Here is a 12,812-nt window from a genome sequence, read left to right as displayed (position 1 = left end):
TGAGAAGCACAAATCGCCAAAATACTGTAGCTAGCCGAGGATGAGAAGCACAAATCGCATTCCAACCCAGATGAAGAAGATGAGAAGCGGGAATTGAATCTGAAATGCACTACTCTATTTTTCGTTTCTTTCTTCTTCTTCTTCTTTTTTAATTAATAGCAACTGCCACGTCGTCATCGGACTGCACGGCGACTGCAACTGGCGACTGTATGTAGCGGAATTGATTATTATTGCCAACCTTATATCTTCATGCAAAAACTTGCCAATGGCAACTAGCAATAGCTTTTGAAAAAGGACATGTGAGTCATGGCTTTTTAGTCCAGAAATATTACAATCAACTTCGTTCACACATCTTGATATATTTGAAGCAAATCCATCTGAAAATTTAACGGATTTCAATCATAAACAAAAACTCCTCCGGCCTTCCCCCACCAATGTGTAATAGGCAGGCCTCATCAAAAAGCAATCACCATGCTCCTCCAGGTATAAGTCTTTTTTTATGCCAACCCCATCAAATCCTTTCGAGCCTTGATGGTGTCCTTTGTTTTACCCTCAATATTCATAACAGTTCCCAGAACATTGTCACAAATATTCTTCTCAGTCTGCATAATGTCCAAGTTGTGTCTCAACATTAAGGTTTCCCAATATGGAAATTGGAAGAAGATACTCTTCTTTGTCCAATTCAACTTTTGGGGTGAACGCTTCCTTTTCTGGATAGTTTTGTCGAATGGTACTTCAAACAGTCTCGTGAGTTGTTGTAATATATCACGTCCAAATAAATCCGTTAGAGCCATACCATGCTCTTTCACACCATCAAACAAGTTAGAATTGAGTCGCCAACTATGATCCCTTGGTAAGAATCGACGATGACGCATATAACAGTGTTTTCCACCATATGTCAACCATTCCGAGCCTGTAAAACAGGAGTAGTAGGTAAATCTCAACTATTGTATTCATTATTCCATAAGCAAAAATAGTTGCAGTACAATAGAAATTTCTCCATAGGAATTGAAGAAGTCATAGGGGTCCACTGGAGGAGGCTTACCTTGAAGCTATATGATACAAGACTAGCCTGGATGCAAGAGAGTATTTTATATAAACAACCGATTTTGGTAATGAGTCAGATCCAAGAATGGGAAATAAACCAAAGAAAATGAAAAATTAGCAAGCAACAACTTGGCCTCCCGATTAAGCATTCACACTATTAATACCTTGATGGAGGTAGAATGAAGTAGGTAAGAAAGAAAATTAAGTCTTGAAGGAAAAACAAAGCATCAAAATATGTTTTAACTTTTTTGCAACAAATTAATTCATTAGCAACGAAATTAGTCTCGTTAGTAATATAGATTTACACATTAGCTACGAAATTATTGCAATCATTGCTTAGCTTATATTTGCAACAAAAGTATATGGTTAGTAAATTGTCTTTGCAAGGAAATGATAACTGTTGGTAATTAATTTTTCCAATGATAGAATATCGTTGGTAAAATATTTTCTAACATGGTTTTGCAAGGAAATCATACCGTTGCAAATGATGATACCAACGAAATTGTTTCGTTGGTAAATGTTTTACTTGGGTTACCATTTTGCAACCAATGTCTCCTAATTTGCAACGAATTAATTTCCTTCGTTGGTAAAAAAGTAATAGTTTTGCAACGAATTTGTTTCATTGGAAATGAGTTAGCAACGAAATTACGTTGTTGCTAATTAGGCCAACTCAGTTGCAACAGAATGAAATCATTGCTAATGTGCATTTTACTTTTTGCAACCAAACTAAACTGTTGGTAATGGGTAGAAACTTTTTGAAACGAATAAATGCCGTTGCTATTGTCTCAAAATCGTTGCTAAATGAATTGGCATTCCAGATCCCAGATTTTTTACAATGATTATTTAACAAGAAAAATATTTTCGTTGCAATTGCATCCATTTGCAAAGAGAAATGGAGTTTTGTTGCAAAAAGGGTATATTTTAGCAAGGAAAAAAAAATGCAAAAACCCATACCTGATCAGGTGTATTAATATCCTTTGGCGTACTGGCCTGGCGAGTCATGTTGTGTTTTTTATGGATTTTTAAGCAAGCTAAGGTGTATTTGCTGAAGCTAGAATTGATTGGAGATCAAACAAAGTGCAAAAGTTCTCGGCCCTTGTCTATTATATTGGTTTTTTCTTTCTCAGCTTTACTTTGTATTCACAAATTAAAGTTCAGAACACACCATATACATATTGTCACAGCTAGCTGCTGGTGTTTATTGATTGATGATTTATTACTTCTTGATGCCTATCACTTGGAGACTAATCAACCTAGTTAAGAGTTTTGGCATTTTAATTGTAATATGCACTTTCCATTCTTTTTTAAGAGCTGAAATGACTAAATTATTCTTCTATAATAATGAATGTGACGAGGAAATATTTTCATGGCACATTATAGAAGATGTGATAGTTTGAGAGCATTGAGTGTTATATTCTTTAATGTGTTGAATATTAGGTTAGGATATGAGTTGGATGGAACTGTGGGGAAGGTGAATCCCACAACCTAAATTTTGCAAAATCAAAATACCAGAGTTAGTGGCAAACATTCCAACAAGAGGTACCTATCAGATTATGAGACATGTTAAATCAAGTGAGATATGATACCTGAGATTGATGCACTAAGTGTGTCTTTGTGGAACTTGAACTGTGCTAGCCGCCCATAAATATCTAATCAAGCATTCTAAGGAAATATATTTATATATATATTTTTTTTACTCAACCATCTTGTACATTAGGAGATGCATGCTGAGGAATATGGGAATTGTATTGCCTTTAACCCCTGGCAATGGCAAACCCAGATATTTGTTGAGTGAATAACTTGAGTTGATGTAGAAAATAAGTTTTATTGCTAATTCAATTTGGGAAACTGAATTATGAAGTTTGACCACATGCAAAGATGATGAGAGTTGAATGTGTGATTAGGATAGGAAGCAGAGTCAATGATCATTTGAAGTGTGAAAAAGCCACCAAAACGGGGGGAGAGGGGAATAGTTTCAAGAATCTGGTCCTTGGCAGTTGGCTCAGATATATGGTAGACTATCTGAGCCTACTGCCAAGGCTCAAGTAGAAAACGAATGGGATGATTGGGTTTGAGATGATTAACTTAATAAAGAAAATTAAAGATTCGAAATTTTAAAACCAGAGGGAGAGGAGAAAGGAGGTGGGCAAGAAAAGAAAAGAAAAGAAAAATAGTCCTCCAAAATGACAAAGGACACGGGGAAAAATTGCATGGTTCTTAATAGGGGGAAATAGAAAACTTAGTTATTTACCCCTGAAATTGTTTAATTTGGATAGGATGTGGATCGTCCTGAACTGACATGCACATCGACTCCACATAACAGACTCTGGATACTAGAATTTGCAAGGAGTAAAGAAACCAAGTAAGGTAAAGAAACCAACTGAAGAAGAATAAGAAGATGAATGTTATGTATCAGCTATTATTCACTCTCACACTCCACACCTATAACTTTTTCACAAGGTGTGGGGGTGTTTTTCATAGGGTGTAGGGGTGTTTTTCATAGAGTGTGGGGTGTGGGATGGTGAATAGTGGCTGATGAGAAAAAAATTTCTTGTCGATATCATTTCTTTACCAAAGTGACTGGCATTCAATGCAGAATACCATTCATGTATGTTGATTTTCTTTCACTTTACCAAAGTGACTGGCATTCAAAGCAGAATACCATGCATGTATGTTGATTTTCTTTCATTCCTTCTTCTTAGATTTTTCTAGTTTATAAGCTTATCCAAGGTGTAACTAAACCTGGGTGCATGATGATCATCAAGTATAACTCAGGGCCCAACTGGGTTAAAGCAGTTCAAGGATTAGAGAGATGACTGTTTTGAGTCTATAAGGCTTTCTTTTTCAGCATGTACTAGCATACTTCAGTCTTCATATGTGAGCTTCTGAGGGACAGACAAACCCACCAATGGGATTTTGGTATACACCCCAAATATCAATCCAAGTTATAAATCTTATCTTGTTTTTGTACTAGATACCATAGAAAAAGGCACGCTTATTTCCTAACAATCTCTGGGTGCCTGTAAATTTATCAATAAGATTATCTTCAAAACTATTGTCCAGCACTTCAGGCGCACCATTCCTATAACACATCAATTCCTACAACAATTAACTGCTCCCTTGTAGCAATATTGATGATACTAACATTGCTCGGGAGCAACAGCACTCTGTGCAGAAAAGAAAAGATGGAATTCATCTACATCTCCTTGTGTGTTTTTTTATGCATGGAAATGAGATATTTTCTCCACAAACAAAGGCCGTCCTATCAACTTGTAACAAATCATAACAAATCATCATACGAAACCATATTGCTAGTCCTTTCCTAAATAATATGCTCTAGTGGGGAAGTTTACATGGAATCGCTGGACTTTCCACTACCAAATGTTGTCTTGTGGTACGGTATAGGCATACAAATTTTCAGCACTTTTCTTCAATAAACATCATTCCCAATGAAAAGTAGAAATTTCCCGATCCCAATTCAAAAAAGAGAACATTATGAAAAGAGAAAAGGAAATCAAATCAAAGGTGTAAAGTGTCATTGCTAGATATTATGATTTTGGATAGATGAATGAATGCAAATCAAAAGGCATAATACGAGTCTGCTAGCCATGTGGAACTCTTGAATAATTACAATGAATGTATTATAATCTCTATACTATAATGTTATCTTATTTCAGAAAAGAGAAAAAGTTTGCTCAATGCCAAGCCCTGTTGTAACTACTTTTGAACATTTTCAAAAACTAAAGTGTGTCGGATCGTGAGCTACCAAATTAATTGAGACGATCAAATCTTTTATAGTATTCAACATCCCACCCTACAGACCTGTTTTAGAGTAGTTGTAGAAAGCAATGTTAAGGCTGCTAGAGGTTCAGATTGCAGATTTGAGACTCAACTGCCAACCCACCTGAGTACAAGAAGAATGTGCTGATCTTAGCGTGACTAGAAACAACATATTAGTCTGTAAAATCAGAGCATCTAATCTAAGGTTAAAGCAAGGTCCCTTCCGTGTTTCATTTTATTATTATTATTATTATTATGTGAGGAATGATGAACTAATTAATCTGACGTCGTTGATTAAAAAGAAGTAACAAGAGAAAAGAGATATTCAAAGCTACAGCAGTACGTGTTCACTCTTGAGTCATGGTATGATAATTTTAGAGAGAAGAAGAAAGATCAAAAGGGTCCTTATTAGCTTCAAGAAACACAATGGAATCTGCATAGATACAACAACATAATGGCAGATAATGAATGCAAACAGACGATGAAATGAGCAAGGTGATTGAATTAGCAATTATGGTAATTGCTGAAGGATAAGTTGATGGGATGAGTATAGGCACTAGACAGGTGATTGAATTAGCAATTAAGATGGCTTGTCCGCTTGTCAGAAAGACTAGTAATTGTACAAGTGAGGAGTAACAGTACTTGAGTTTTCGGATTGTAATAAATTAAGATTCGTATTGCTGACCTTAGTCATATAGATATTGTGCTGCCATTTTATATTTCGCAACTGCAATGAAAGACTTGGCCTCTCTATCTTGTTCATCGTAGTCTCCACAGGACCATTCTTAACCTTGAGTCTCCATTGGTTTATGCAAAAGAATAATTGCAGTTCCTATTCATCAACTGACCAGTAAGTAGTAACATCGATATGTCAGAAATAGACATAGCTGGAAACAATACCAAGGGGACGAATAATTTAAGGGAGACTTAAAGCGCATCCAAACACCAAGAAATCAGGAAAATTATTTTCCAAAAAAGTTTTGCAACGAAGCAAAGGAGGCTCAGTTTAATATACAATTTTACTTACAAACTATCAAACAAATAAAGAACAAATTCACTGTGATGGCACAAAGAAAGAGCTGCACTATGAGATCCAGTTGTTGACCTTGCAGTCATCTAGAAAAAGTAACCTATTGAAACTAATATGTTTAGTGCAAATTATTAAACCCTGTGGAGAATTGGAATGCAGATTGATTGGTCACCATCAATGGCCTCTCTCAGAACCTTCGTGTGCAGAAGCACATCCTATGCATTTCCTGGGATAAAAACTAAAACCAACTCATCTTTGTGTTTCTCGAACAATGCTGTTTAACTTTGGAAGTCAGAGATGCCATTCCACCTCCTCCGCCCATATCCTTAACAAATATAAAGGGATACAAGAAATTACCCTTCTTTTGTCTTAGAGAAAAAGAGAACCAATGAAAAGCATAAAATCAAATCTTCAACCCAAGGAGGCAAAATATTCATCAATTTACATCAAGAGGCTTTGAATCATACAAAACCCACCATGAGTAGTATCACTGTTCCAATGACCATTAATTTAATAAATATTCCTCCAGGCCGTATACATTCAATGGCAAGCTCATCAAAAAGGAAGTAGTACTATTACTTCATTCCCTAACTGAATCTGATGTCATAATTGATTTGAGCAACTCATTCCTTCACATAAGCCCAATTGCAGTTCACTGGATCTTCTTAAGGCTCACACTACTACTACATCATATGTCACACTACCTCGTACAGATATTTTAAACCCACACTGCAGAGGGCATGGGATTTGGTTTTCCACATTTCTGCTGTGCAGTAGAAAGCAAGGACATAGTTTAGGTGTTACCTATGCTGTCTTTGGGGCTTCTGAGACTCCACATTGAAGTCTCTTTGCCGAAAAACAAAAGAAAAAGAAAAGAAACTGTCAAGTGGGTGTAGACAACTAAAGCAAATGATAATTTAAGCAATTGTAGTCCGATGAATTACAAAAGCTTGATTTATAAGCCTAGGCATCCAAAACAAGCAACAAGGTACCAAACTATCTCCTAGATTCAACATAAAGCACACAACGGAATTTACAAATAACCCAAAGCAGAAAACTGGAAACAGTAACAGATAATTTTTTATTTTTTTTATAAGTGGAAACAGTAACAGATAATAGATGCAATGGCCCAAGAAACCAGATCAGAAGTAATGTCACAAGATCTCTCACAAAGACCACCAAAAAACGGAGTTACGTCCATGGATTTTAGACTGATTCCAACAAAAGAAGAGCCTACATTCACCCTAGTGCAGCATGAGATACCAAAAAGAAGAAAAGGGGTGTTGTGCAGTACAATATCTCTTTTTTTTTATGATCAGTACTATATCTTTGTTGCTAACACGTGAATCACACTGGCCCTAAACCAGCAACAACCATAAAAATTGTAGTGTGATGACAAGTGAAGAACAATTGTGTAAAAAGACTAAAGCAATCAACGGAAGCCATAAGTAGAAAGCATAACCTCCAGAAGACCTCCGACAAAGAACAGTTCAGATAAATGCATGGTTTAATCAGGGGAAAGTTTTCACCTTTTTAATATGTTATGAGAAGCCAAGACCAGCATGACCTGATGATGAAAAAGTAAAGATCTCTGCAATAACACACTGAATACAATTCCAATGACACGTGCCAATACGTCATATCAATATGAAGGGTCAAACTGCATCACCTTTGCTTTGTGACTGCAAGAATCTGCGTCACTTAATTGGAAAGGATTTAATAATAACAGTTCTTTTCACATTATTCTTATGCATATCTCTGGTGGCAATGGATTAGCATCTCAAGCAGACATTTTACTGTCTACTGAGGGGAGTGAAGATAAAAACAAAAAGAGAGACGAAAGATAAAGGATACACGTTATCCATAAACTAACTTGATAGCAATGAAATGAAAATCATACAGTGGGCAAAAAGGTAAAAACTTTCATTGAAAACTGTATTACAAAGGCATTTCCTCCTAAATATATTGCCAAGGCATCTAATTTTCTTCACATGCCAAGTTCAAGGTAAATCTTCCTTGCCTACTCTATGTCTCTCATGGCCACATAATGGGCCCGCTCTACATCAAAAATTACAATGAATAGCCCATGACTAATTTTGGAAGAAAACTGTTGCTCTGAAAAAAAAAAAACAAAAAAAAAACAATGAGTAAGCTTTGAAAAAATGGCAAAAGGAAAGGATCTATTGGGATCCATAATTACATCCCATTTTTTATAGGATTGTTAGACAGCAATATCTCTATGATATCTCAGACAAAATGGTGAGTAGGGTATTCATGCTCATATCCATTATAATCATAATATAGCCTTTCGCCCTGAGCTATATCACGAGTGGCAACCAAAAAGACTCGGCATTCACCATTAACACTGTATCTCACACATTTACAATTCTGCTTCTTCCTACCTTCCCTGCAAAGAATCGGATTCATTTTAAGCAAAGGGGATTTAAATAGTCTCAACTCAAAGGTAAATCTTAAAACAAGGAAACAAGAGAATTTAATTTTGTGGAGTTCATTGGAGTTTACAGTGGACAAGCTGGTTTGTTCATAAAGAAAATTTTAGCCCAAAAGCAATCGAAGAGGTCGCATAATTAAAACTATAGAATATAGATTTTTTTTTACTCGGCCAAAATGTGGACAAATGAGTTAGGTTGATCGGGCTTACAGAGTGTGATTGTTAATGCCATTGATAAAGCGTGCAATGTTCCCACGTTTATCAGGGCAAACAAGCAGACTTTTAGATGGGTCGGTTGCCAAGATAAGGGTCATCATACTATCACAATCATCATGTTCCCGGTTCTTAAGATAATCCACGTCGCCTGTGTACTCAGCAATAAATGTCATATCCTTAATCTGACCATCAGCCTCTACTGTAAAACTACATCACAAGATCACAATGAACCTACTCAATATGCAGGTATGATAGACAGTTGTGAGGTCTACAAAAGAGTTCAAGATAAAGGTACCCTTCACATGAATCAAAAACTACAATAAGGGGAGGGCATTCGCCTCTTTTACACATAGCTCTGCACTGCTCCAAGGTCTCAGTATCTTCTTTGGATAGAACCTAATAGAAAAGGGGAAAACTATAACTAACACGCTAGATGGTAAAGCTATAATTACCATTGAGTCCCAATAAGGAGAGCCAAAAAGTCAAATGGCAAACAAAAGTAAAAGAGAATTTCTAGTTCAAACCTGCATTCCACCACTTTCAAACTTCGCCTGATTTGCTGATCTAGGAGCCATGCGAGGCATGTAAGTGAGATCATCACTGAATTCCATCTGCAGTGCTGTTAAGGCAGAAGCAAGGCAACCCATTTGTTTCAGCCTTCGGGCAGGATCTTCTGATGGAATATATGGTAACAGTCTCCTCCTTTTCTTGTGCAAAACCAATGATCCTGAACGTCTCCTGCGCTTCCTAGTATCTAGAAGCCACTAATAAATATAAGAAAAGCATCAATTGCAATCATTAACAGTGATCAATGCTATTCATTCAACAAAACCTGCTTTACCAACTTCAAATTTCCCCATTCCCAAGCAGTCTCATCTACTTTTATTAAGATAATAAAAAGAAATTTCATATTTGCTCCTATATCAAGAAACTTAGTTAAAATCTTGTCATCAAATCATCATTGTTAAACACTAATTTTTGCAGCCAATTTGGAATTGCTATAAACTCTAAAAGCCTATCCTGAAGAAGCTATGTAGAGACCTTTCTGCTTCATCGAACCATATAAAAACCATACCTACTCTCATGTATCTTATAACCCTCAATCACACGCACACCCCTTTTTTCCTTGAAACTGAACACAATATTTATATCATGTTCAATCTTGTGATGAAAGAATATGATGCTGGATTCATCATGTGATGGATGGATTCATTGAGTTTGCAATTCGCATAATAGTTAATTGCAAAAAATAAACTTTGCACCATACAACTACCAAACATTTTACATTTTTGCACCCCAAACAACCAAAACTAACATACTGCACCCTCAAACTACAAAAAGGTTGCAATGTGTACCCTTTGTTAAGAACTGACCATCATGATTATATTACATCACCGATTTCTTATTCATCTTAATGGCCATAATTGGACGACCATGCTATTTTTCAATTTTGGTATATTTTTTATTGGTAAAGAAAATTGTATTGATCATAAGAATAGGCAAGAGCCCAAGTATACGGGGGATATACAAGAGCAATGCCTAAGCGTGCTATATTTTTCATTTTTGGTATTTCAAAGTGTAATGTGTCAATTTTAAAATTTTTTGTGCAAAGTGTAAATTGCCTAGTAGTTAGAGGGTGCAAAGTGTATTTTCCCTGAGTTTATTTAATACTGCACTATTTCAATTCAGTATGAACTTAATGAAGCTCCAAAAGCTTCTTCTTCTTTTTTTCTTTTTTTTTTTTTTCTTTTTGTTAACTTCTTGGCCTATAAAATGCTCAGAGGGTCATATGATTTTAGTGGCTCCAAAGGAAGTTGTCTTTTCCCTTTTATTTATTTTTTCAATGGAAGCACGAGATGGGTTTTCAAACCAAATGAGGTGGCATTTTGACCCTTTAAGGAGACCAACAAATGCCATACGACAAGGAAAAGTATTCGAGGAAAACAAATGTATACTAGACCCCCTAACCTTTTTAAGGCATAGGGGCATGTTATTTACACAAATTGATACATGCATATGCACCCACATGTAGAGGGAGAAAGATTTCTTTTGGGAAAAGTATATGCTTAGCTACAAAAGTGAAAATGCCTATGAGGTTAAAGTTTGATAATATGATGTTTCCTAGTATATATTATCCATGAATTCAGTAATTGAATCAAGGAGTTGAAGTTCACAGGTCATGTGGTTAATGCTTTTCAAGTTTGTGAATACACAGTGCATTTCATAGGCTTTATAATACGACAGGTTGATTGACTAGAATATATTATCCTACAATTAGGATCGTATCAAAATGAATTATTACTCATTTAATACAAGACCTCAGAGAGCTCCATATATTACTTTTCAGATTTGGTAAGGAATAATGCGAATGAAAACGCCAAATATGACAATTAGCTGCATTGAGATTGTATCCCACCATCATCCAGGTTGGTTGATGATTGGAAGGAGAAATACCCTCATTATATACCCAAACAAAGGACTGAAATTTTTTTAAAAAAAAGTGTCATTTCTATCCATAATTCCTATCTAGCACATGCACGGAAACCAGCATTTCCAATTATGGTAAGAGTATCCTGCATCCTAAAGATAATTTCCATGCAAAAACACTCTCAATGTGATTTACAAAATTCTGGAGATATTTTATTTTTAAAAAGAATTCTATTGACATGATCATTTTCCAAATACTCTTAAAAAACATTGTGTTTTATTCAAAATGTTAAATTGAGTATTAATAAGATTCTTCCCCTCAATTGAAGCAACTGGTTCGTTTCGTCTTCTCTTAGAATAAGAATCATGAACCCCGAAACAAGTTCAACTAAAATGGTTAAGAAAAAAATGAACAAAGATCGAGTTCAATACCAATTATTAAATATCAAAAATAAAATCACGAAGAACAAGGGTAGAGGTAACACAAATTTCGATGACAATGACGAAGACAATGATTATGATGATCTCGAAAATAGATGAAAGCAATAAAACTTTACCTAGAGGTGACGAAAATTTGTCTTTCTTATCACAGCACTTCTTAATCCGAAAGAAATCGATAATCTTTTTCTGAGAAAAGCCTAAAAATACAAGAGAAACGCAAACCATTGTCGCATTTCTCAATCAAAGAACACAAAAAGGATAACCAAAAAAGGCAGAAACAAAGAAATCCCTACTTCTTACTCTTCTGCGGTCAGAGCACTTGGGGCAAAGCCAGGATCCGATGGGAACTCTTACGACGATCGGGCGCACGCATTTCATGTGGAAGCCTTTGTCGCACTTGTCGCATAGGAGAAGCTCGTCGGGACGGTCGCCGGAGCCGCATTGCTCGCAGCTGACGCTGCCATAGTCAGCTTGATCCACCACGGCGTACCGGGCCCTCGCCATTACCTCTTCCATCGACTTGAGCTTCTTCGGCGTCGGGGACAGTGGCGAAGACGGCAGGCGCGGAGCCTCAGTTCGTCGGAGGGAGCCGCTAAAGCGGATGAGCCGTTTAGCCGAGGAGGAAGAGATCGCCGGAGCCATGGGTGGGAGGAAGGGGACCGGAAAACCGGTGTTGTGGGAAATGGTCGAGGGCAGAATCGGAATTCGAGGATGTCTTTTTACAGAGCGGCTCTGTAACAGAAGACCGGAAATGGTGTCAACGTGGTTTTTTTAACTATTCTTTTTGCTCCGTCTCTGTCCCTCTCGCGGGGAATTGGCGAGGAAATGTGTAGAGTGCCACGTGGAGGAATGTGGTTGGTTGTACAGAATGTGAGCCTAAAGGAGCTCTTTTTTAAAACGATTGAGAATGTAAAATAGTTTTAGGGCTGATTAACTTTTCTTTAATCTTCCATCAAAACATTTGTGTTTGGTTGTTGTTGGAATATATTATTTTTTTAATTTTTTATTAAAAATGTTAAATTTATCTCAATTTTTTTATATATTTTAATTTAAAAAATTAAATACATCTCAATTTAAAAAAATTATACTTATTTCAATAATATCTACAAAATACTATAATTAATAATTTACCTCAACTCATTGCATAACAAAAAATAACAACTTATAAAATCTGTGTACTAGCGAAGCAACGTCCTCGCGGGACCGGACATTTTTATGGGGCCAAATTTTATAAAAAAAATATATATATTTAATTTTGTGGTAAATTGTAAGATAATAATTATATATAAAAATCTCATCTAAATAAAATCATCTAATCTAATTTAAGAGAGTTTTTATTTAGGAAAAAAATCTATATATATAATTTTTTATATACATATTAAAATAAAATTTCAAAAAATATATTTATTGTTAACGTCG

General features: G+C 35.9%; 1 protein-coding gene across 3 annotated transcripts; it reads right to left on the bottom strand.

Annotated features, from left to right (window-relative positions):
- Positions 1 to 4,632: 4,632 nt before the first annotated feature.
- LOC108990487 (probable Histone-lysine N-methyltransferase ATXR5) lies at positions 4,633 to 12,160 on the bottom strand. Of its 3 annotated transcripts, XR_004802587.1 has the most exons (7): positions 11,687 to 12,160; positions 11,510 to 11,590; positions 9,050 to 9,279; positions 8,821 to 8,921; positions 8,520 to 8,732; positions 5,513 to 5,670; positions 4,633 to 4,951 (listed from the first exon to the last, which is right to left on the bottom strand). XR_004802587.1 is itself a non-coding variant. In XM_018964471.2 (6 exons), exons 1-6 carry the CDS (start codon positions 12,033 to 12,035, stop codon positions 8,105 to 8,107), a joined length of 1,134 nt encoding a protein of 377 aa, XP_018820016.1. In that variant the 5' UTR covers positions 12,036 to 12,160; the 3' UTR covers positions 7,760 to 8,104. The 3 variants fall into 3 exon arrangements, 2 of the variants coding, with proteins under 2 accessions (XP_018820016.1, XP_018820017.1); XM_018964471.2 differs by lacking the exons at positions 4,633 to 4,951; positions 5,513 to 5,670 and adding an exon at positions 7,760 to 8,264; XM_018964472.1 differs by lacking the exons at positions 4,633 to 4,951; positions 5,513 to 5,670 and adding an exon at positions 7,760 to 7,972.
- Between the last annotated feature and the right edge of the window lie 652 nt (positions 12,161 to 12,812).

Source organism: Juglans regia, chromosome 1, assembly GCF_001411555.2.
Source record: "Juglans regia cultivar Chandler chromosome 1, Walnut 2.0, whole genome shotgun sequence".
NCBI lineage: Eukaryota > Viridiplantae > Streptophyta > Magnoliopsida > Fagales > Juglandaceae > Juglans > Juglans regia.
This window is presented reverse-complemented; position numbering and strand designations above follow the sequence as displayed.

Excerpts from the sequence above, each read along its gene's own strand:
- LOC108990487 (XM_018964471.2), bottom strand. The coding sequence starts at position 12,035 with ATGGCTCCGGCGATCTCTTCCTCCTCGGCTAAACGGCTCATCCGCTTT. Across the intron at positions 8,922-9,049 it reads TTGAAAGTGGTGGAATGCAG|GTTCTATCCAAAGAAGATAC; the intron begins GTTTGAACTAGA and ends CTTTTCTATTAG. Across the intron at positions 8,265-8,519 it reads GGCATTAACAATCACACTCT|GGAAGGTAGGAAGAAGCAGA; the intron begins GTAAGCCCGATC and ends GATTCTTTGCAG.